Source organism: Equus quagga, chromosome 7 (genome assembly GCF_021613505.1).
Source record: "Equus quagga isolate Etosha38 chromosome 7, UCLA_HA_Equagga_1.0, whole genome shotgun sequence".
NCBI classification, from domain to species: Eukaryota; Metazoa; Chordata; class Mammalia; order Perissodactyla; family Equidae; genus Equus; species Equus quagga.
In genome coordinates this window covers 61,566,110-61,588,325 of record NC_060273.1, presented here as the reverse complement: position 1 = coordinate 61,588,325, position 22,216 = coordinate 61,566,110, and the positions used below count along the sequence as shown (strand labels likewise).

The 22,216-nt window shown below is 48.7% G+C and overlaps 1 protein-coding gene across 1 annotated transcript; it reads right to left on the bottom strand.

Moving 5' to 3' along the window:
* Positions 1-1,060: 1,060 nt before the first annotated feature.
* On the bottom strand, positions 1,061-21,723 carry C1QTNF2 (C1q and TNF related 2). Its single transcript, XM_046665537.1, has 3 exons — positions 21,612-21,723; positions 5,357-5,609; positions 1,061-1,841 (listed from the first exon to the last, which is right to left on the bottom strand). The coding sequence occupies exons 2-3, from the start codon at positions 5,598-5,600 to the stop codon at positions 1,228-1,230; spliced, it is 858 nt and encodes a 285-aa protein (XP_046521493.1). The 5' UTR covers positions 5,601-5,609; positions 21,612-21,723; the 3' UTR covers positions 1,061-1,227.
* Between the last annotated feature and the right edge of the window lie 493 nt (positions 21,724-22,216).

Here is a 22,216-nt window from a genome sequence, read left to right as displayed (position 1 = left end):
TCTCTGTCCTTGAGGCCCCCACTGGTCCCACTTTCCAGCTAGAGGTTGGTCAGAGCAATCTGCCAGGGAGCTGCAGCTCCTTCAGAAAGTTCTTTCTCTCCAGCAACTGCCCTGTGGGGCCTTCTCACACCAGCCACTTTGTACTGTGGCTTCTTCTGTCCCTCAGATCCATGCACACTGGAGACCCCTGGGACAGGGACAGGAGTCCTTTACACACTACCCATCCCGCCATCTTAGAGCCGTGGCTCTCAGGCATGGGAGATCCTAGTGTGTCTCATGGACGGAGAAGTGGGCCTGCAGGTGATTTGTAACTAAGAGCAAAGTGCTTAAGAGTGAGACTGATCTGACTCAACATTGAACAGGTTCAAGGTTACCCCTATATTAAGGCCAGGCACACTCTTGCATTCGGATAAGCTTTCTTGAGCGGAATGAACTCTGCCACGGCCTGTGAGGTCCTGTGTGATCCAGCCTCGCACCTCATGCCTCCCGTCGCCTTTCTCACTTCCCTCATCCCTCTTGCCTCCAGTCAGCTCCTCACACATGCCAAGCTCTTTCCTTTGCATCTGCAGCTCCTTCTGCCAGGAGACCCCTTCCCCACCCTTCACTTTGCTCTATCTCCTGCTTCGGGGCTCAGCTTAAAAATAACCTCTCCCTGGTCCTGACGGACAGGGGACTTAAGAGAGCCTTGGGGACTTGGGGGGCTGGAAATACTCTCTTCTTGATCTACATGGAGGTTACAAGGTGTGTACATATGTAAAAATTCACTTAGCCGTCCGCTTACGATTTGTAGACTTTACTGGACATGAGTAAACCTCAAACGATGAAATCTAAAAATAAATTTCAACCTCTTCCCTGTCCCCTGTTACTCTTGAGCGTGGCATGTGCACTTCCATCCCGGCACAATAATTATATTTCTGGCAGGTTATATCTCCCACTAGTATGTGAGCCCCATAAGGACAGAGCCTCTGTCTGTCTCGTTCACTGATGTAACTTCCAGAGCAGAGCACAGTGCCTGTCGCACAGTAGATACCAAAAAAATTACTGAATGGATAGATGGAAGGATGAATAAAAAAGCTTGGATTTAATGATGGAGAAAAAAGAGGCAGGGGAGGTTGGCCTGAGGCTAGAAGGTCCCAACTCACGGCCCCCAGCAGACAGTTTAGGGGTCTTGCTCTGGAAGCACAAGTCCAGGAGGTTGTTCCCCCTGGAGGCCCAACGCTTGCCTGTCTACAGCTCATTGGGGTTGTCCTGGTCTGCGTAGATGAGGAAGCCCGTGAAGAGGCTGTCGGTCCAATAAGGGTCATAGAAGAGTCCATTCTGCTCGGAGTAGAAGATCTGCAGCCAGACCTCGTCCCCCTGCTTGAGAGCCAGGATGGTGGAGCCCGAGGCCACATCGTGGTTGCCTGTGTTGGCATCGAAGGTCCGGATGCGGTACTGGCCATTGTGCACTAGGCCGATGGCCAGGTGCTTGTTGGCCAGCGTGATGTCGTAGGAGAAGTAGTAGATCCCCGGGACGCCGCAGACGAACTTGCCGCTGGACGCGTTGTAGTGGCCACCCTCGTTCATCAGGATCTTGTCGAACTTGATGGGCAGCCGCTCCCGCGGGTAGCTCTTAGTCACTGCCACCGAGAAGGCGGACTTGGCACGGCCACTGCCGCAGCTGCAGGGGCCTGGGAGGCCCGGCTCCCCTTTCCTGCCCTTGGGCCCCTTCTTGCCTGGTGTGCCGTGCTTCCCTGGGGCACCACTGACCCCCTTGGGGCCGCGAGGGCCGGCCCGTCCAATGGCCCCGGCTTTGCCCTTTGGTCCTGGCTTTCCCCGGTTACCTGTGCGGCCAGGTGGACCTGGAAGACAGAGCAGCTGGTGTTACAGAGGGGCCCTCACAGAACTAGGCAGAGGCTGTGGGCCTTGGCTTTCCATCCTTGGAGCACGGGCCTTGGGGTAATGGGAAGAATAAGAAGGCTTTGGAGTCGCATAGTAACGGGTGCAAATCCTGATGGTGTAAACTGGAGCCCTTCTCCTAGTCTTATCTGGAAAATGGGAATGGGGATACTTACCTTCCAGAATCATTGTGGATCAGGGCAAAAAGACTAACTTGTAACCATTCTCGCCCTTCCCTTTTCCTGCCTTCCAAGGGAGAGTCTAGTTTGTCTGCTACACTAATCCTTCAACTGGCTGTTCTGGTCATGGGTTGAGAAGAGAATTGGAAAAATTGGAAGAAGCCTTTTGACTTCAAAACATTGATGTTAGTGAAATCCTTGCCTCGTGCCCCAGATCCCTGCCCACACGTACGAGGGTTTTAATGCAGCACTGCTTACAGTAGCAGAAACTGGGAACAACTAAATGCCCATCCGAAGGGAAATGATTAAAAAAGTACGGTCCATCCATATTGTGCAATCCATGCAGGACTTAAAAAAAATGAGGCAGATTTACATGCACTATATGAAAACTTCTCTAAAATACACTGGTAAGAGGAAAAAGCGGGTAGTAGAATCTCTTTTGGGAAAAGGAAACCACAACACTATCCATTGCTATACCAATTTAAGTGCATAGAAAAGTGCCTGGGCCATAGTAAGCACTTGCTAAACATACTTGGCATATCCTGCAGAACATTTCTGCGCCAACGTTTTCCTGTAGAATGCCTCTTGGTTTTTAATAACATGTGCATTGGCCTTAATACAACATTTTTGGCCAATGATTATATAGGAAACATTTATATATATGTACCCTAAACTCAATTCAACATTTTAAACAAAACATATATGGGTAAAGATTTGAGTCACCTCCAAACACAATCGTACAATCAGTACAATTGCTAAGGGGACAGAATTGGGTGAAGATGTTTTGAAAAGTGGCCGCATATCAACCAAGGAGGCTGCTTCTGAAGGTTGCTGCTGCTGGACGGCATCGTAGTATCGCTGTACACAAAGCAACATTTGTTAACCACCATGTGAACTGGGTGATCAGAAAGCAATATTGTAGGCTTTTTACATCCTAACAAGGTACTTTGCTTCTTATATTATATATAAGTTGGCATTTTACTGTGTTTTAGAGTCTTAGGTTAACATGCAATGCATTTAAACTTTTCCTATTTTAAGCAATTGGGAAATAGATTCCCAAATAGCTTTTTCTCCCCGAACATCCAGCTCTCAAGAACAGATTGCTTATGCTAAGTGGCTGGCAGTGCCTGGTATTATTATACATGTATGTAAATACGTAGGAAAAGGCCAGGAATGATACACATCTAACTAAATAGGCGTGGTTACCACTGGAGGATGAGGGGAGGGCCAGAGGGATAGGAATTAAGAAGGACTCTCGTTTTACTTTTATTGTTTGAATATTATTACCATGAGAACATATGTGTGTATTACTCATGTAATTAAAAATAAATAAAAAGAATGGAGAAAAATAAGACCAAGAAAGGACACAAAGCTCTTCCTTGAAAAAATGAAAATAAACAAAAGGTGGGAGAAGGAGCCATGAGAAGAGGAGGGGTAAGGACAGAGCCCTTTTGGTTTGGAGGTTTTTGGGGAGACAGATAAGGAAGCTTATTGGGAAGTTCCACTATGTTTTATGTGATGTGCTTCCTTCTTGATTAGCTTTTGGAGAAACTTTAGGGAAAGCTGCCTTTACTTTTCAAGACCTTTCTGGGGATGGATTTGTCCGTGTACGTCAGGGGGAGGGTAGCTGGATGTCAACCTGTACTGGTCCCAGGGTGACCCGGCTTTATCTGGGTTACACACGTCAGGACTGTCCATCTCTCAACACTGCCATCCTCAGTGTGTTGGCTTAATTCTCAGCAGAGACTCAGTGCCTGCTAGGAGAGTTGGCCAAAAGCAGCCTCAAGCCTACATCCTCACAGCTCTTGATCAAGGGGAAAAAGCCAATAGCAGAGACACCCTCTCACCCGTAGGATCCATAAGGCAAGTGTCAGGGAAAACTCCAGCTGGCCCTCCCTGGAGCACATGCCCAGACCCGAATCTACCACTGAGGTCAGGGAACGAGCTACCGTGACATCCAGGGCCTGACATACTGTGAGACCCCTCAACTCAAAGCCATCATCATTATTGATCAAGTTATTCTTTTAGGAAGGAGGTGCTTTTAGAGGAACTAATTTGGTGTGGTAGGAAAAGGCCTGGATTTGGAGTCTGTGACCAGCCTGCTGTGTGAGCTCAGTAAGTCAATTAAGGGGTGACAATCATTTATTGTATGTCTACTCCGAGATGGGTGCTTCCCATGTGATTTTATTTCATCTCCATGCACCCCTGCGAGGGAGGTGCTATTCTTATCCTTATTTTAGAGATGAGGCAACCGAGGTTTGGAGAGAGGTTAAGTAATCTGCCAAAATTGGTATCCAGATTCATTTCCAAAGTTCAAGTTCTTGCAGCCATGACACGCTGTTCTCAACTTCATCGCACTGATTCTTAGATTCCTCATCTGTAACATGGGGATGCTAAGAATACCTCCTTCACGGTCAGATGAGCAACATATTCGGAAGTGCTTTGTCAGTGTTAAAATGCCATACAAATAAAAGTTACGATGATTTCCCTGCTGCTTCCAGTGTACACTTGGAGATGCTGCTGACATTGAAAAGTGCTCAGTTAGTGGGGTGAGAGTTGAGAGACATAAGAAATGTCAAGGCTGAGAGGCCTGTAGTGAGTATCCAGTCTGTCTGCTGGCTGCCTGGCATCCCTTCCTTCAGGGACCTGCCCTTCGCTACTTCACGTGGTCCCAGTGAAAGTGTCAATCACAGCGACCAACTGCCCACCCCACCCACTCACACACACCCAGTCCCAGCAAACAGTGGTTCTTCATCTCCATGGTCAAATGGATTGGTCCAGGATACACAGGTGAGCAAGGAGGATGGCTCATCCTGAGATTTGCCCTATGGATCAAGCCATGAGGAGGCAGGCTGGAGCCCACCATTTCATAACTTCTAGCCTTTGTGAGAACAAACCAACACACAGAAAGAAGCAGAGCCTTGAGAACAATATTTGAGCTCCTGGGCCCAGCCATTCCTGAAGTTCAGCTCTTGGGCTTCCTAGTTACATAGGCCAATAAATTCCATTTGGGGCTATAAATTGGGTTCCTGTTACTTGCAACCAAAAGAGTCCTGAACGATATTTCAGGAGATTTGCCCAAAGTCATCCAGCGAATCAGTGGCGCAGCTGGGGCAGGAACACAAGATTTGATACCCACTGCTCCTTTCAGGAGAATACACCCCTCTGTGTTTTAAAGAGACATTAACTTGGTTTATAATGAAATGAGACTAATACTAGTTTTTATAACTTCACAAACCCTCTCTGGGCTAGATGCTGTCAACCCCAGGTGGGAACAGGAAGGGTACCAGGCCTCTTACCTTCCTCTCCGTTGTCCCCCCGGTCCCCGTCCTGGCCATCCTGGCCATCTTTGCCAGGAAAGCCCATTCTTCCTACCATTCCTGAGGGCCCAGGGGCTCCTGGGGGGCCAGGTGGGCCCTGGGGGCCAGGCAGGCTGCAGACGAGCTGTGGGGAGCCCTTCTGGAAGTCCCTGCGGGCGAAGGCACCAAGCAGTGGGTCGGCCGCACATGGAAGGGCACATGCCAAGAGCACCCAGGGGATCATGGTGGTCACCTGTGGGAGGCAGGAGAGCTGTGAGCAGGTGAGTCTGGTCACTGAGCTGACTGGTGTCAATCAGAAAGGCATCTGGAGGAGGCAGAGGCTGCAGCTGGGAGAGACTCAATCGTATTTCTGCCTCTTGCTCTCTCCTGCATCACATGCAAGCAGCTGGCCAGTGTCATCATATCTTGAAGATACGTTTGGATGAGCTGAGTCATGGACCCAGAACATACTCTGGAGGGGTCTTGGGTGTGAGGCAGTCATCCTCACACCACTGTCTTCCCCACCGGCTAAAATGGAGGCAGGACTTTCAGTCCAGCGACAGCCGGGTGGGAGGGGCTGTGGATGGAGAGAAAGGATCCATGGTTTCCTTCAAATACATAGCACAAAAGGAAAGCAACGAGGGCAGAAATACTTCGAACTGCAGGTAATAATATGCAACGAGGCTACTTTCCCCAGGCGAACCAGGGGACTCGAGCTAACACGTCGGTGGGTGAGGATTCAGTTCTGAGTGAAGGTGCCCAAACCTGAGCGACACTGGTGGGCTGTGGGGACAGCTGCTCTGCCAAGTGCTTCCTGCGCACCAGGCAGTTCTTAATCTCCTACATCCTTAGTGAACAGAGACAGGGGAGGAGACGGAGGCTCAGGGACATTCACCACTTTCCTGTCATGCAACTTGCAGGTGGCTTGTGCCCTTTTGCCCCAGGCTACACTGTGAGCTTTTTTTAAAATTTTAAAGTTGAAATTAATAAAAATACTACACTGACATTGTTTACCAAGTCAAAAAATACTCTTATGATGAAAAACTGTGATCTCCAGCTCCACTCATCCTTAACCTCAACCTCCCGCCCTGAACCCTCTAGCTATTTCTTCTGGCACTTACTTCCATTAAAAGACAATATGCTTATACTGGTTCTTTTTGATTTATCAATTTCAGACACTACTGTTTGAATTCCTTTCATGAAAGATGAGGATCCAGCCCTCTTCCATCACTCTGGACCCCTATTCCTCTCCCTAATGTTGCTAAAATAAATTTCTAGACTAAATCAAAATTCACTCTTGGAATTATTATAATAAGTATTGTTTACTGCTAAGCTAAGCACTGTACTATAATTATATTTCCTTTCTCGTACATGCTTTCCTTACTGGAGATATTAATAGTTTTATTTTTTCATTTGCTTAAGTTCTTTTTTTGGAGGAAGATTAGCCCTGAGTTAACATCTGCTGCCAATCCTTTCTTTTTTGCTGAGGAAGATGGGCCCTGAGCTAACATCTGTGCCCATCTTCCCCTATTGTATGTGGGATGTCAACCATAGCATGGCTTGACAAGTGGTGCCACGTGCCCACCCGGGATCTGAACCAGCGAATCGGGGGCCACTGAAGTGGAATGTGTGAACTTAACCACTGCACCACCAGGTTGGCCCCTTGCTTAGTTCTTTATGTCACTATTTTCTACATTATCAAATATATCAGAAAATTCATCTGTTCCATTTATTTTCCTGAAGATATAGGTCCTAGAGCCCTCCATCCTCCTGTTCCAATCACTATACATGCTACACAGTTGTCATCTGGGATTCTCCTTTATGCAGTGGTCCCCCCTTATCCACGGGGGATACGTTCCAAGACCCCCAGAGGATGCCTGCAACCGCAGATAGTACCAAGCCCTTTATAGACTACATTTTCTCCTATATATACATACCTATGATAAAGTTTAATTTATAAATTAGGCACAGTAAGAGATTAACAACAATAATAATAAAATAGAGCAATTATAACATACTGTAATAAAAGCTACCATAGATCTCAGCAACCTCAGCATACAATTTTTTTTCTTAAGTCAAGAACTTTCACCTTTTCACGTAAAGGAAGCACTTTATGGCTTCTCCTTAAAGGCATGCCTGACTTGGCGGCATCACTTCTCTTGTGTTTTGGCGCCATTAAGTGAAACAAGGGTGACTTGAACACAAGCACTGTGATACCACGACAGTTGCTCTGATAACCAAGATGGCTACTGCACAGGGAGCCTGTTCCTGAATGAAGGGATGATTCACGTCCTGGGAGGGACGGAGCAGGATGGTGAGAAATTTCATCACGCTACTCAGAATGGCACACACTTTAAAACTTATGAATTTTTTATATCTAGGATTTTCCATTTAATATTTTCCTATCGAGGTTGACCTCTGGTAACTGAAACCGTGGAAAGTAAAACCATGAATGACGGGGGACGACGGTAACCATCATGGTGATGCTCTCTGCTTCTCTCCTGTGTTATATCTCCAGTTTTACGAATCTCACATCTCTCTTCTTTCTAATTAAAAAAAATTTTTTTAATCCCACATTTTGGTGTACATATCCTGTAGTAGCTTCCTGGAAAAGAGGTATGGGAAGTAATTTTTTGGGAGACTTTGCAAGTCCCAATATGTCCCAATTTTACACTGTGTCCTTAAGGCTGGTGGCAGCAATGGCATGATCACCAGAGACCAGAGTGTTACGTGCTCAGAGGTGATCCACTCCCAGCCCCTCTCTGTGAAGATGCAGAAGCTGAGGTCCAGAGCAGGAATAAGTGGCTTGTCCGAGATCTCTCAACAAATGAGCTCAATCACTGTGCAACCAACAGCCTCTCCCAAGAATGAAACCATGAGGCAGAACATTCCAGGCATGGCGTCCTGACACAGGGATGGGCCTCAAGTGATAACTTGCTTTGTGACCTTAGGCATGCCCTTTTCCTTCTCTGAGCCCCAGTTTCCCCACCTGAACAGTAACGGGTTGGTTCCCATACTTGAGTGTGCATCAAATTCACCTGGAGGTGAGTTAAAACCCAGATTGCTGGGCCCTGCCCCAGGGTTTACGATTCCGTGGTCTGGGTTGAGGCTGGAGGATTTGCATGATTATTAAACATCCTAGCAACGCTGCTGCTGGTGGTGCAGGGACCCACTTTGAGAACCACTAGACTGGATGGCCTCTCAGGTCCCTCCCCTCTGATGCTGAGCCTCTCACACTCCAATCTGCCCTCTCTGTCCAGATAGGAAGCCTTGCTGGCTTCGCTGTTCCAGTACAGCTTGGCTGCCTAATCAGAGCCTTCAAGCATTAGGGGGCTCCCCGCAGCTGTGGTGCAGGTGGCAGGGCAGGAACATTGCTCAGGGCTCGGCCCTTGGAGCTCCCATGTCCCTCTGGGGCCCTCCGTCTCCCTTCCCTTCAGACCCTGCTCTGCCCCGGCCCTGGGAGCCCGTCCAGACTTCCGGGCCACCTCTGGAAACAGCCTGATCCTACCTCACCTCCTGCTCCTCTAGAACCTTTAACCCTGGGAATAGATGATGGGAGAGAAAACCAGGCCTCCCCGACCAGGGAGAGGAGGGGAGACCACAGCCCTGCCCTGCTCTGGGGCTTGGGGGCCTGTTCTAGTTCCAGCCTCAATGCTCTCCAACTGTGTGACTTTGGGCAAGTCACTTCTCTCCTCTGGACCTTGGAGGGTCTCTCTAGATAAGCGTCATAGAAGCGAGCCCGGCCAGGTACCAGAGGCTTCTTTAAATAACATTATATCATATAGTAACAAAGTTATCATCTTTTCTATTTCTTTAATCCTGATTAGGAAAAAACAGTTTCAATTTGGTGATAGTAAATCTTTAATGCCTCCATACCTGTTTATAATATCCCTTCTTAACAAAGAACAGGGTCATCTATAGCAGTGCACACTGATTCTTTAAGCATCTCAGGCAGGCCCCCACAAATATGCATGGGGACCTCAGAAACCCCTAGACAGGCACTTGGCTCCAGGGACCCTGGGGCAACACCTGTGCTAGGATGCAAGGAAGACTGTGGCACCAGGGAAGAGACTTGGGCGGGGCACAGGTGAGCTCTGGGTACCTAGTCCTTTGGAGAGGACTTACTGGGTGAGTGTAAGAAGATGTTAGCATCGAAATTTCCACCTGGGCACCAGGATACATGAGACGCCGTATGATACATTGAGGGGTTTGGGCAAAGTGAAGAACTGACAAAGGAAGAGTGTGAAAGCCCATTCCACAGCTCTTGGCACTCTTGTCAGATCAAGGGTTTTACAAGGTGACCCCTGTTATCGGGAGCAGAGGGAGAATGGACCTGTGTCTGAGGCCTGGGTGAGAAACCTAAAAGGAGAGCTGGTTGCCTGGGTGGAAGGGGACAGAGGGTGCCCTGCTGCTGGGTGGGGAGAGGCTGACTGCCTTGTCACCCTCCCTGCTAGATGGAGGTAGCAGACATTCACAGCAGGAGCTGGCCCGGGCCAGAGGGATGTGGCCAGAATGTGAGGGGCCCCCGCAGGGATAACCATGTGGGGTGAATGCCAGAAAACCAGAAGCTGAGGGCGAGGCCTGGATCCCCCAGTAAAAGGAACATGTACCTGGCTACCTCAGGGCTGCTACAGTCATAGGGCTCAATATGGAAACCCCCAAGGAGCTGGTGAAAGGCCCCATGAGACGCAGCTCCAATGTCGGCCAGGCCCAGAGAGGCAGAGCAGTTTAACCCTGTCCAGCCACGAGACATGTGAGAACCCTCCTGCTTCTGTCCCCTAACCACTCCCTCCTCTCCTCCCTGCAGCCCGGGAACAGCGGAGTTGAGAAAGGGAGCAGATGGCCTGCCAGCTTTGCACCTGCTGGAGGACGGGCTGAAGCCTCATCTTGGAATGAAGATTGAAGTGGATTAGCCTGGTAGGGGGAGCTCCTCACTGGCCAAATTATAAAGGGGCAGAGGGAGGGAACAATTGCAGTTTGCTGTACCTCTGGCGTCACATGTGCTCACCATGGGTGGGGTAAACGACACCAGAGGTGGCAGGCAGATATGACAAACGTGGAGTGTTAACATGCACGATGTGCTTTTGGAAAACTGCCTGGACACTCCCCAGTCCCCAGGAATCTCTGTCTCCTCCCCTTGCCTACTTGATGAGAGTCCTGCACAACCAGTCAGTGTTACTTGTGGGCTGTGACACATCCAGCCCCCCAGAATAGAAATCGAATTGTCAAAGCAGGTTTGAAATGGCTTGCAAAGTTGCAATCTGCAAACATTTTGCACTAGGGAGAGAAGGAGGAAGGAAGCCGTGGGAGTGAGTCTCCCAGGCAGATGAGAGTCCTGCAGACAGCAGGACAAAGACAGGCAGGAAAGAGAGACAGGCAGATGAGAGACAGGAGAGAGAGGAACCATCCGCTTCAGTTTACCGATCTCCTCTCTCAGCCCACAAGAGGAAGGAGGGTCTGCCCCACACCAGCCGCTTGGGACAATAGTGGCCTGCTCAGTGACAGCTGGCCCTGGCAGGCCCCAGTGGCCGGGTGGAGGCACAGGCGCAGGGCTCTGGGACACGCAGGGAGGAAGGGATTTCTCAGAGCTGGAGCCCCGAGCCAGGAACTGTTTTGGAAATAAAGGCGGGGAGACTAGATTCTGGTTCCAAACCTAGAGGGAGGGGGAGGAGAGCCTCTTTGCCTCCAGGGCACCTCCAAGAAAAAGAAGGCTCCAAATAGCCCTGCTCCCCGCCTGTGCCCCAGCCTCCCAAGTCCGGCCCCAAGTCTGGTGGTGGGGAAGCCAAGGCCCCAAGGAATCCAGACAGGTTAACTCCTCCAGGACCTTTTAAATACCTTTAGAAGGACAAACTTGAGGAGGGTCCCCAAGGTTCAGTCTAATCCAACCCCTTCAGTTACAGACAGGGAAACTGAGGCAGAGGCCAACTGACTTTATTGGAGACACTGACAATGTTCCAGGCACCATGTGAAGCTCTTTACCTAAATTATTTTACTTGAAGTTTACAATAAACCTTGTGAAAATCCTAAGTTATTGTCTCATTTTTCAGAAGAAGAAATAGAAGCTCCGAGAAGTGAAATGATTTACCCAAAGTCACAGAATCGGAGCAATGAGAAAACATTTGAATCCGTGCCTGGGGGGCTCCGAAGGCAACACTACACCCACTCCACCTTGCTCCCTTCTCCTGCTATTGTTTCCTGTTTTATAGAAGAGGAAGCTCAGAGAGGCTAATTTGCTCATGTTTACACAACTAGTTCATGGCAGAAGCTATATTTGAACTTGAGTTTGGCTGACCCCAATGCCCAAATGCTTTCCATTATGTCACTGTTTCTTAGCTCTTTCCTCCTAAATATCCCCAATTAAAGAGACCGTGACCGTGTATGCCAAAGCCACATACAGTAGTAGAGATTTCGTATTTTATCATTTTACACACACACACACACACACACACACATACACTCACACTCACAATACATGACTTTGAAAATGGAAAGGAGATGCCTTTTCTCCCTCAGGACACTTGAGTAAATCTATGCTTGAGGCAAACCTCCTGTCCTTGAGAGGCCCACTTTCGGCTTAGCCAAGGAGATGGGGGTGGTGCAGCCTCCTGGGCCCTGACTTCCCACCACGAGCCCCTCTGGGGTGTTCTTGGGGTCTGAACCAAAACACCAGGGTGCACAAAGCACAGCCCTGGTGCCATCCGCCATGGCCATCAGCTTATTCCTTGCCTGGACTGGGCAGGGGTCCCCTCCCTGGGCTGTCGCTCCCCCCACAGGCACTCTCCATGCCAGAGGGATCAGTTAAAAACAGAGCTCAGCCACATCACTTCCTGGAGGGTCTCATCCCAGTGGCTGCTGGCTGCAAACAGCCAACGTCGGAATCCCTGACGTGGCCCACAAGGCCCTAAATGACCTGGCCCCAGCCCCAGCTCCTCCCCTCTCTCCGCGCTTCCCCCACCCTGCCACCTTGCCTCCTTCTGTCTGCAACCTAGGGACCCCACCCTCTTGGCCTGCTGCCTATCCGTTATTTCAGCTTAAATGTCACTTCCCCCAAGGTCTTCCCTGATGTGCCCTCTCCCTTTGGATCCCAGCTCCTTGTTTGTGACTTTGTGGTCCTTAACAACAACTCACCAGTACCTCACTCGCTTCCTGGGCCCACTCCTTCTCCCATGTGTCCCCTGTTCAAATGGAAGCCCATGGGAGCAGGGACCTCCTGCTATATCCCCAGGACTTCCAACCTTCTTGCGCACAGTGGGTGTTCAAGAAACATTTGTTGATTAATGAGACCAGACTCTGCCCTCAAGAAAATCCACAGCAAAGAGAAAACAAGACAGTAGCCTAAATCCAAAAGGGGTACTGATACCCTTGGATTCAAATAAGTTTTCTCCCCTTCCCAGTTTTTCTAACCCAAACCAGATCTAATTCTAATCCCTCTTTCCTTTTTTCTTTTTTTTTTTTTTGGCGAGGAAGATTGGCCCTTAGCTAACATCTGTGCTAATCTTCCTCTGTTTTGTATGTGGGATGCTTGCTGCCACTGCATGGCTTGCTGAGCGGTGTGCAGGTCCATGCCCAGGATTCAAACCTGTGAACCCTGGGCCACTGAAGCAGAGCGCACAAACTTAACCACTACACCACCCAGCTGGCCCCCCTCCTTCCATTTGATCTTCTAGAGCACAGGGTCTCACCCCTACTCTGGGGAGGGGGCTTGCAGAATACTTTACATATAGTAGATGCTCCATAGATATCTGACCAGAAAAAAAGAAGTATTGGTCCTTCCTCATCTTTTTAAAAACTATCTGAGCTCCTAAATTGTCCTTTCTGGCATGAGTTGAATAGCCAAGGCTGTAGGATAGCCTTCCTGCTGAAGGGAAAAAAATGTTAGTTGGTCAAACCCCAAAAATGGAATCATGAAGTGTTAAACTTGGAGAAGTTCTCCAGTCTGGTTTTAATTTGCCCATTCCATGGGCCTCTCATGTCTCAGTTAAGTAGCTTATGATTCATAAATACACACATTCTAGGAAGATGCTAGGAGCAAAGGAGCCCCAGCCTGAAGTCCACTGTCAGGGAAGAGCTTGCCTCTTCCTCCTCCCCCTGCCCCTGGCCCTGAGGACTCAGTTCCGGGGTTCTTTCCCGAGGGCCCTCCGCCCAGACTGTGATGTGAGGAGGGCCAGAAGGGAGGACCTCAGTCCCTCACTGACTCTACCTGAAAGTGGTCTCCAGGAGAAAGTCCAGGGACGCTTGTCCGGGCCTTGAGCATGGCTGCTTAGCCTCAGTTCTGAACAAAGTCCCCTTGGGATCAGAACATAGAAATTGTGCTCAAATAAATGTGACCTGTTGGTTGTCAGGTTATGTCCCACTGACACGCAGGGTGTTTAACTCAGTGACTAAGAGCCATGGGAAGCCCAGCCCCTTGGGATTCACACCTCTCCAACGGGGATAATAGTCTACCCACCTCGTGGAGTTTGTGTAGGAATAATGAGAGAAGGCATGGAAAGCTTCTAGCCTAGTGTGTGAGACAGTAAACGCTTGGCAGTTGAAGACAACTCTGCCTAAAACACCCGCTCATCCTGACCTCCTCCCCTGGAGCCCTCCAGCCTCAGCTCTCACATCCTCACAGGGTCTGCAGCATCCCCCTGCCTGCTCTAGCTTGTCTGCTCAGACCACCTGGTCTTCCTTTCAAAGCACCTGGCCTGGGTTGTGATTATGCACTTATTTGTTTCTTGACTTGCTAACGGCCTGTGTCCCGTGTTAGCGCCCCCCACCCCCAACTCCGCAGTGGGAGGTCCAGGAAAGTGGCGCTGCCTGTCTCTCTCCTGCACCAGAGCCTCTGTGCCTGCCCCGTACGGTGTGAGTGCTCCACACATGGCTGTTCCACAGTCTTGAATGGAGTGGTCACTCTTACAACAAAAGAACAAGATCAAAAGGATTTCAGGAAACGTGCAGATGACAAAGCCACACTCGCTGTGGAAGGAAACCCCGAGGGAGGACTGGTCTTGGATTTGGAAGATGTGGGGCCCTGTCCTAGCTGTGTCACTTATGGTCCTGTGACTGTGGAAAAGCCACTTCCTCTTATCTGGGCTTCCATTGCCTCACCTGTAGGATGGAGATCACAACGCCCACCCTGCCTGGCAATCAGGCAAGAAAATGGATGTTGAAAGCAAAACCTGATACAAAAGTTAGAGCCTTGTTTAAAATTGTAATTGCCACCAACTGTGGCTGAACAAACAGCGAGCAGTCCTGACGAGCAGTCCTGACCTCCCGCAAGGGGCCCCTGGAGCATCTCCGGGAGGCCTGGCTCTGGGAGAGGAGGGATTCCAGAACCTCACCTAGCCCGGCAGGTCTCCTGTGTGTGGAAGTAAAAGGGAAGGGCTGGTGGTTGGAATGGGGCGGGGCATGCTTGCAGATGAAGCTCGCTGAAAATTCGCTTTGATGGGAGTGAGAATTCTATAATGAGAAACACTCCATGCCCCCTTGAATTCCAGGAAGCAAATTGGAAACAGCCGTCTCCGGCTGAGCGAGACTGACCAGAGGGGAGAAGGGCTGGCGGCAGCGCCTCACATGCGCCCAGGGACCGGTGCCCAGGCCTGGGATCTTGAGATCCACACCCATTTGGAAACACTCCAGCATCCAGCGTCTAAATACAGAGGATTAAAAGTCATGGGGCCCACTTGCCAAGAGGCCCCAGAAAATATTTGATCTGCTGTTTTCTGTCTTTCCACCCCCAGTTTCTGGCTCAGTCTAGAAAAAGAGGCTGAAGGACAAACCACGACCTAATGAGGTCTCAGGAGCCAGGATCTCTCGAGGTTTGTCTCAGCAGGCACTCCAGAGAGAACACTGGAAGCCAGCCTGGCGGCCACCGTACCCACACCAAAGAGTTATACCTTCTGATAGACACACCCCAAACCCTTACAAACCAGCAAACGTGGCATGTGATGTGGCGGGCATGGAGCCCACCCCTCTGGGCCCTGGGATGTTTCACACTGGACTGTAGCTGCCCGTGCAGTGAGGGCAAGAGTCAGGCTCTGGGGTGGCTGAAGCCAAAGCCATCCACTTGGGACCTGCCCACAGCTGTTTTTTGCCCTGGAAGACAAAGGAGTGCAGTGAGAGAAGACTGCAGGTGATGTGCAAGCTGAGCGGGGAGGGAAGGGGGCCTGAGGGCATTCAGAGCCCTGTACCCAGCTTCTCCCAAGGGCCAGCCTCCAGTGGCAGACCAGAGTGCTGGCGAGCATGTTCCAGCAGCACTGTCCAATAGGAATATGATTCGAGGCCACATATATCATTTTCAGTGGTCTCACTGCCATGTTAAAAAGGTAAAAAGCAACTGAAATTAATTTTAATAATACATTATTTAGGCCAATATATCCCAAATATCATTTCAACATGTAATCAATGTAAAATTTATTAATGACACATTTTACATTCTTTAATTAGCACTACATCTTCACACCCAGTGCGTAGGTCACACTTGCAGAATATCTTTTTTTTTTTTAAGATTTTATTTTTCCTTTTTCTCCCCACAGCCCCCGGTACATAGTTGTGTATTTTTAGTTATGGGTCCTTCTAGTTGTGGCATGTGGGACGCCACCTCAGCATGGCTTGATGAGTGGTGCCATGTCTGCACCCAGGATCCGAATTGGCAAAACCCTAGGCCACTGAAGCTGAGCGCGCGAACTTAATCACTCAGCCACGGCGCCGGCCCCACACTTGCAGAATATCTTAACTCAGACTGGTTACGTTTTAAGTGCTCAACAGTCACAGGGTGGCTACTCTATTAGTTCGAAGCACAGCTGTTTGAGCTGAAATCCCATGAACTAGCTGTAGGACGTTTTACAACTTACTTATCCTCTCTCTTTCAGCCTTGTCATGTCCAAAATGGGGATGATAATAATTGTATCTACCTTAGAAGGTTTTTATGAGGATATAATTTTCCTAGAATAAGGATTGGCATACGGTAAGAGATATAAAAGCATTAGCTATTATTTTATTATTTCTTGTCCTGAAAATCAAACAAGATAATGGATGTTGAAAATAAAATATGATACAAAAATTAGGACCTTGCTTAAAATTGTAATTGTCATCAAGTGCAGTGGAACAGTCCTGACCTCCCTCCATGAGTCCTGTGGTATTTCAGGGAGAGACCCCTTCTAGTAATTAGAAATACATACTAATATGTATCTAATAAACACATACTTCTAATAAGTTCTCCATTTTCACTTAAGCTAATTTGAGTTGTCTTGCTGTCAGTTGCTACAAAAAAGAGTCTGGGGGAGGCTTGGCCTTGCTCCTGCCTAGCTGTTCCATCGAGGGAAGGATGGGGTGTCTACCTTGGCCCCATACCTCAGAGCCACCTGAGTGTTCATGCTCCATAATACAAAGAGAGGTGAATCAATGGGATGGTGCTTAGCTCATCAAGTGACAGGAGGCAAAATGGGATGTCATGTACCCATATCCTTGGTACCATGGCTTGGCATGTGGATGCCTAATAAATAATAATGCCTAATAAATAATAATGGTGTTGCTTATTCTTATTGCCTTTGAGGCCAGACCCTGGCGATCTGGAGATGAAAAGATGTGCTTGCTGCTCTCATAGGGCACATAGTCTGGTGATACTGCGGTCCAGCCCAGCATACGTGTGTTCTCAGGAGAGAAAGCCAGCTTCTCTCCTCCTTTCTCCCTGTAATAGTCTCTCTTTCTCAGAGAGCATCGAGGACGACATAGAAGGCAGGGGAATGAAATTTGGGGGCTAGATGATCCCTTGGAATGGTATGGAAGGGAGCATGCTTGAAGATCTAGGAACTGAGGAAGAAGAAGAAAGTCTGAACTCGGAAGGGCTGGGGAGAAAAGGCTAAGTTTTCCCTGGGCTTGCTGGTCTCCGTGGGGTCAGTTCCGGTCAGGCCATGATGGGCGTTCAGGGTAACTCTAAAGACCTGACACAGGGCTGGCCTTCAAGAAGCACAGAGTTGGTGTGGCGGTTAAGAGATGGTTAAGAGTTATTTTCTAGCTGTTTGACCTCTGTTAAGTTATTTAACCTCTCTTGGCCTCAGTTTTCTTGTCTGTAAAACGGGAAAAACAACATTGTATGGTTTTTTTGAATTTGGAATAGCATAATACAGAAATATTTATTGTTTCACTTTATGTGTGAAATCTGAAATAACTCAAAATCCCCAAATTAAAAGTTTGTCAAGGGCTGGCCCTGTGGCCTAGTGGTTAAGTTTGGTGCACTCCACTTTGGCAGTCTGGGTTCAGTTCCCCAGCATGAACCTATAACACTCATCTGTCAGTGGCCATGACGTGGCAGTGGCTCCCATATACAAAACGAGGAAGATTGGCAACAGATGTTAGCTCAGGGTGAATCTTCCTCAGCAAAAAAAAAAAAAAAAAAAAGTTTGTCAAGAACTTTGCAAGGCAGCATGACTTGTAAATTGGAAACCGCATTTACGCTCTAGCTACATGATTGCACTATTCCAATAGGTAAACAGAAAAACCTGCCCTCCTTCAGCAGGTGAGTTTTGAATTACACTAGCGTGAACTATTTGTGGTCTTTAGGAATGTCTCCCTGGGTAATTTGATTGCTCATACCTCCATTATAGAGTAATTGTGAATATTAAATGAAATGATGCAGTAACCAGCCCACAGGAAGCAGTTGGTAACAGTAGTGTTATTCTGATATAATAATATGTAAAAACAATGAGGGCTATGATAGACTGGGAGAGATTAAAACAGCAGGCCCAGGTAGAGCTGTAGAATGGGGAGGAGCTGAACAATTGTGAGTTTTGGGATAAACGGCACTGAAGGCAGTTAGCACTACTGACGCAATTTTACCGCATGGCGTGCATGCAAAGGGCACGATTTCTACAGGTGTGCCACACTTTAAAAAAGCTTACACAATTCGAATTTAGTCATTCAATGACAGCTTTTAAGATCGCAACAAACTTGTTAAGTGTAGAACCTCTGGCTGAGAGGGATTAAAAAGCTACGGAAGATGGCCCTGCCACTGAAGAAATGAGAATCTAGACCAAATGACTTATCAGTGTTCTCGTGGTCTCATGCAAACCACAGACGACACTGTGCACTTTTTTTTTGGAAGATTGGCCCTGAGCTAACATCTGTTGCCAATTTTTCCTCTCTTTTTTTAAAATTTTAAAAAATTTTTCTCCCCAAAGCCCCAGGACTTAGTTGTATATCCTCGTTGTAGGTCCTTCTAGTCCTTCTAGTTCTCAGCATGGCTTGACAAGCGGTGCTAGGCCTGCACCCAGAGTCTGAACCGACGAATCCCGGGCTACCGAAGCGGAGCACAAGAACTTAACCGATACATCACTGGGCCGGCCCTGTTATTGCTTTTTAATTTGAAATTGTTGCCAATGTAAAACTTGGGAGATTTTATGTTAAAATCAAGATTTCCAGGTTTGCTTGAGAATCTGGAGTATCTAGCAACATTCCAGCAGGGCACCAAATGGTTGCCCTTTGAGACAGGGTGACACGGGCTGAATTGTGTTCCCCAGAATTCATATTTTGAAGTCCTAACCCCAGAACCTCAGAATAGGACTATATTTAGAGACAGGACCTTTAAAGAGGTCATTAAGGGAAAACGAGGTCATATGGATGGGTCCTAATCCAATATGACCTGTGTCCTTATAAGAAGAGGAGACTAGGACACCACACACAGACTGAGGGATGACCATACGAGGTCACACGGAGAAGGTGGCCATCTGTAGGCCAAAGAGAGAGGCCTCAGGAGAAACCAAACCTGCCGTCACCGCAATCACGGATTTCTAGCCTCCAGAACCGTGAGAAAATAAGTTTCTGTTAAGTTGCCCAGTCTGTGGTATTTTGTTACGGCAGCCCCAGCAAACTAATACACAGGACCTATATTCTCAGTGTCCACAGTCCTCACCACTCCCATATGTCGTGCATCCCATTCACTTAGGCATCACACATAGCTGCTGGCGGCATATGAGTTTGTAACCTCTGATCTACAGGAAAAGGGTATTCTCCATGAATGTTACATGTTTTTATTTCAAAGCTTTGATGTTTATTTTCTCCTTTAATTCTCCCCACAGTTCTAAGAGGCTGACACTATCATCCCTACTTGGCAGAAGAAAAAACAGAGCTCAGAAAAGTGAAGTCATTTTTCCCAGGTCAAAGCTGGGATAGAACCAGGCTGGATGACTCAGGGTCCAGGGCTCATGTCGCTGTACTCTGGCCCCTCTGCCTGAGCACAGGACCCACGAGCAGAAAGCCTTAATGAACAGGGCAGCTCTGCGTGCGTGTGTGAGAGAAGTAAGTCATTACAGCAACGCGCAAATCCAAGGGAGGATTATATCCCTGAACTTGACTGACAGAAACCTGATTTACGCAGGAGTTCATCTCATGGAGGCAAAGTCACGTTGGCAGGCCTTTGACATGGAGGAAGGAGTGGGGGAAGCGGTGAGTGTATTACAGGGACTCTGTTGCCCCAATGATGAACATTCGGGAATAGTAAGCATCACAGACGGGAACTGTAGCGAGAAGGTTCAGTTGTCTGTGGCCCATCAGCAGATGAGGATGAGAAGGAACAGCAAGACAGGGAAGAAGAGAGGAATTTCCAGAGAAGGAAGTAACTTCTTGGGGGAACTGCTGAATATTTGATGGAGGCAGACCAGCTTCAAAGATGACCCCAGACTTGTGAAAGAAATCTCGATTCATTTGTACAATGACACACTATGACGCCATTATAAGAACCAAGTAGGTCATACATGCAGATATGGAAAGATAGTCAAGATACACTGTGAAAGGGAAAAAGCAAGTTGCATCATGGAAAGCAAGGAATGTAAAGTATGATTCTCTTTGAGTTAAAAAAAGATAGATACACAAATGTGTATATATATATATATATGGGAAATCTCTGAAAGGACACAGCATCTTGCAGAGGGGTTACCTCTCAGAATTAGGAATGAGTGTGTGGGCTTTTACTTTTCACTTTGCACCTTTTTGCACCGTCTGAGTTTCTTATGATGAGCATTGTTAGTTTTATATCATTTAAAGCAAAAGGTAAGTCTAACATTCAAGCATGAAAGACAGGCAAGGCTAGTGTCCCTGCCAGGGGAAGGGGAGAAGACAGACATTTGGGAAGAAACAGACTCTGTGGGGCACTTGCTATGTTAGAATGAAGGGCAGTAGTGATGTTCTGAAGAGTATGGAGGGTCTGAGGAGCTGGCAGTTGAAAGTGGGCGTAATGGATATGATTACCAGATAACAGAACAAATCGGAGGAGAATTGTGCAGATGGTAGGGCAGAAATGCAAGGTAAGAGAGGACAGACATTGAACAATGGTAAGTGAGCATCAGCCTTGGGCTGACATAGACAGGACGTTGTCGGTACTATTGCTGCTGGTTCAGTGTGGCAGGCACACGAGGGTCTCTGGGAGATGGCCAGTCTAAGGAGAGGACTCTTGAAGGGTCGCAGGCAGGAGAACTCAGTGGTCAGAGAGCAGAGGGGGATTGCACCGAGGTTGTGCAAAGGACTTGTGGTGTTAGGGGAGAGACCTGGGCTGCAGTCTACTGGGGGCCATTGGGATCATTCAGCTGAGAGAGACAGTCCTGGAATGGGGCAGTGGCAGTGGGGATAGAGAAATAAGAACAAAGTAAGTAAGCTGAGGTTTAGAGACAAGTCGTTTAGGGGAAGAGGGAGGGTGAAGAGAGTTGTGAAGAATTGGGTGCAAATCTCAGCTTGCCGTTTAGTACATTTTCAGCTCAGTTTGCCCATCTGTATGATGCATTTAATTAAAGAAATGTTGTGAAGAGTAAATGAGACAATGCACTCCATAAATGTTAACTGTTAGCTGGGGTATTGGACTCAGACTTACTAAGGTTCAAATCCTTTTACCACTAGTTACTAGCTGTGCGATCCTGAGCAAGTCATTAACGTCTCTGAGCCGGGTTCCTCCTTTGTAGATGGGGATAACCTGTTGTCACAGAAATGAAACAGCACACGTAGAGGGCTGGCAGGGCCTGGCACAAAATAGGCACGAATAAGTGGCAGAGCTATTACGATCAGCAGGTAAATCCCTGAGCACAGCCCTGACACGCAGTAAGCGCTCAGCAGACGTTAATTCAGGTTGTAATTCGCAAGGCAGAGGTGAGAGCCAGGAATCCAGGGGCTGCCGGCCTGCAAACAGCGGGTGTTCGCAGCACTCCCCCTCCTGCCCCGCCCAGCCCCGCGAGGCCTCCCCTCCGCGCCCGCACTTTCCGCCCCGGCCGGACAGCGCGCGGACACTCACCCTCGCTCCCGCCGGCCACGTCCCGGGGCGTCCGGAGCGACGAAGCCCTCGGCCGTGCTCGCGACCCCGCCTCCCGCGGCAGCTGCGGCCCGGCCGGCGCCCGCCCCAGGCATACTTTTCCCATCCCGTCATGGGCGGGGGCGCCTTCCTCCGGTCACGTGGGCCCGCCAGAAGCTCCGCGCTCTCTCTTCAGCATCGGTTGCGTGCTCCCAGGGCTAGTGACAGCTTGCGTGTGTCGATGAATCTCTGTGTGTGGAACTTATCAGTGTATTTGAAAGTTTACGTGCACGAGAGTGATCGTTACGCAGGCGTTTGCAAGGGTGTGGGTACGTCTGCGTGTGTCAAGAGCCATCTGTATTGCTTGCACGTGAACATGCATCTCACTGTGGATCTGAGGGTGCTGGGGGCAGGACAGCTTATAACAGAGTACCTTTTCCTGCGTACTGAACGTGCGTGTACTTGAGAGTGATCATGAATCGCGTGTGCGTGCTTAGTTATCTATGTGTGGGCATTCATAAGTGCATGTGTCCACATGTGCATCAGGGCTGGTGTATGTACATATACACACCGTGTCCAAGACTGCAGCTTGGTGTGCAATTGGAATG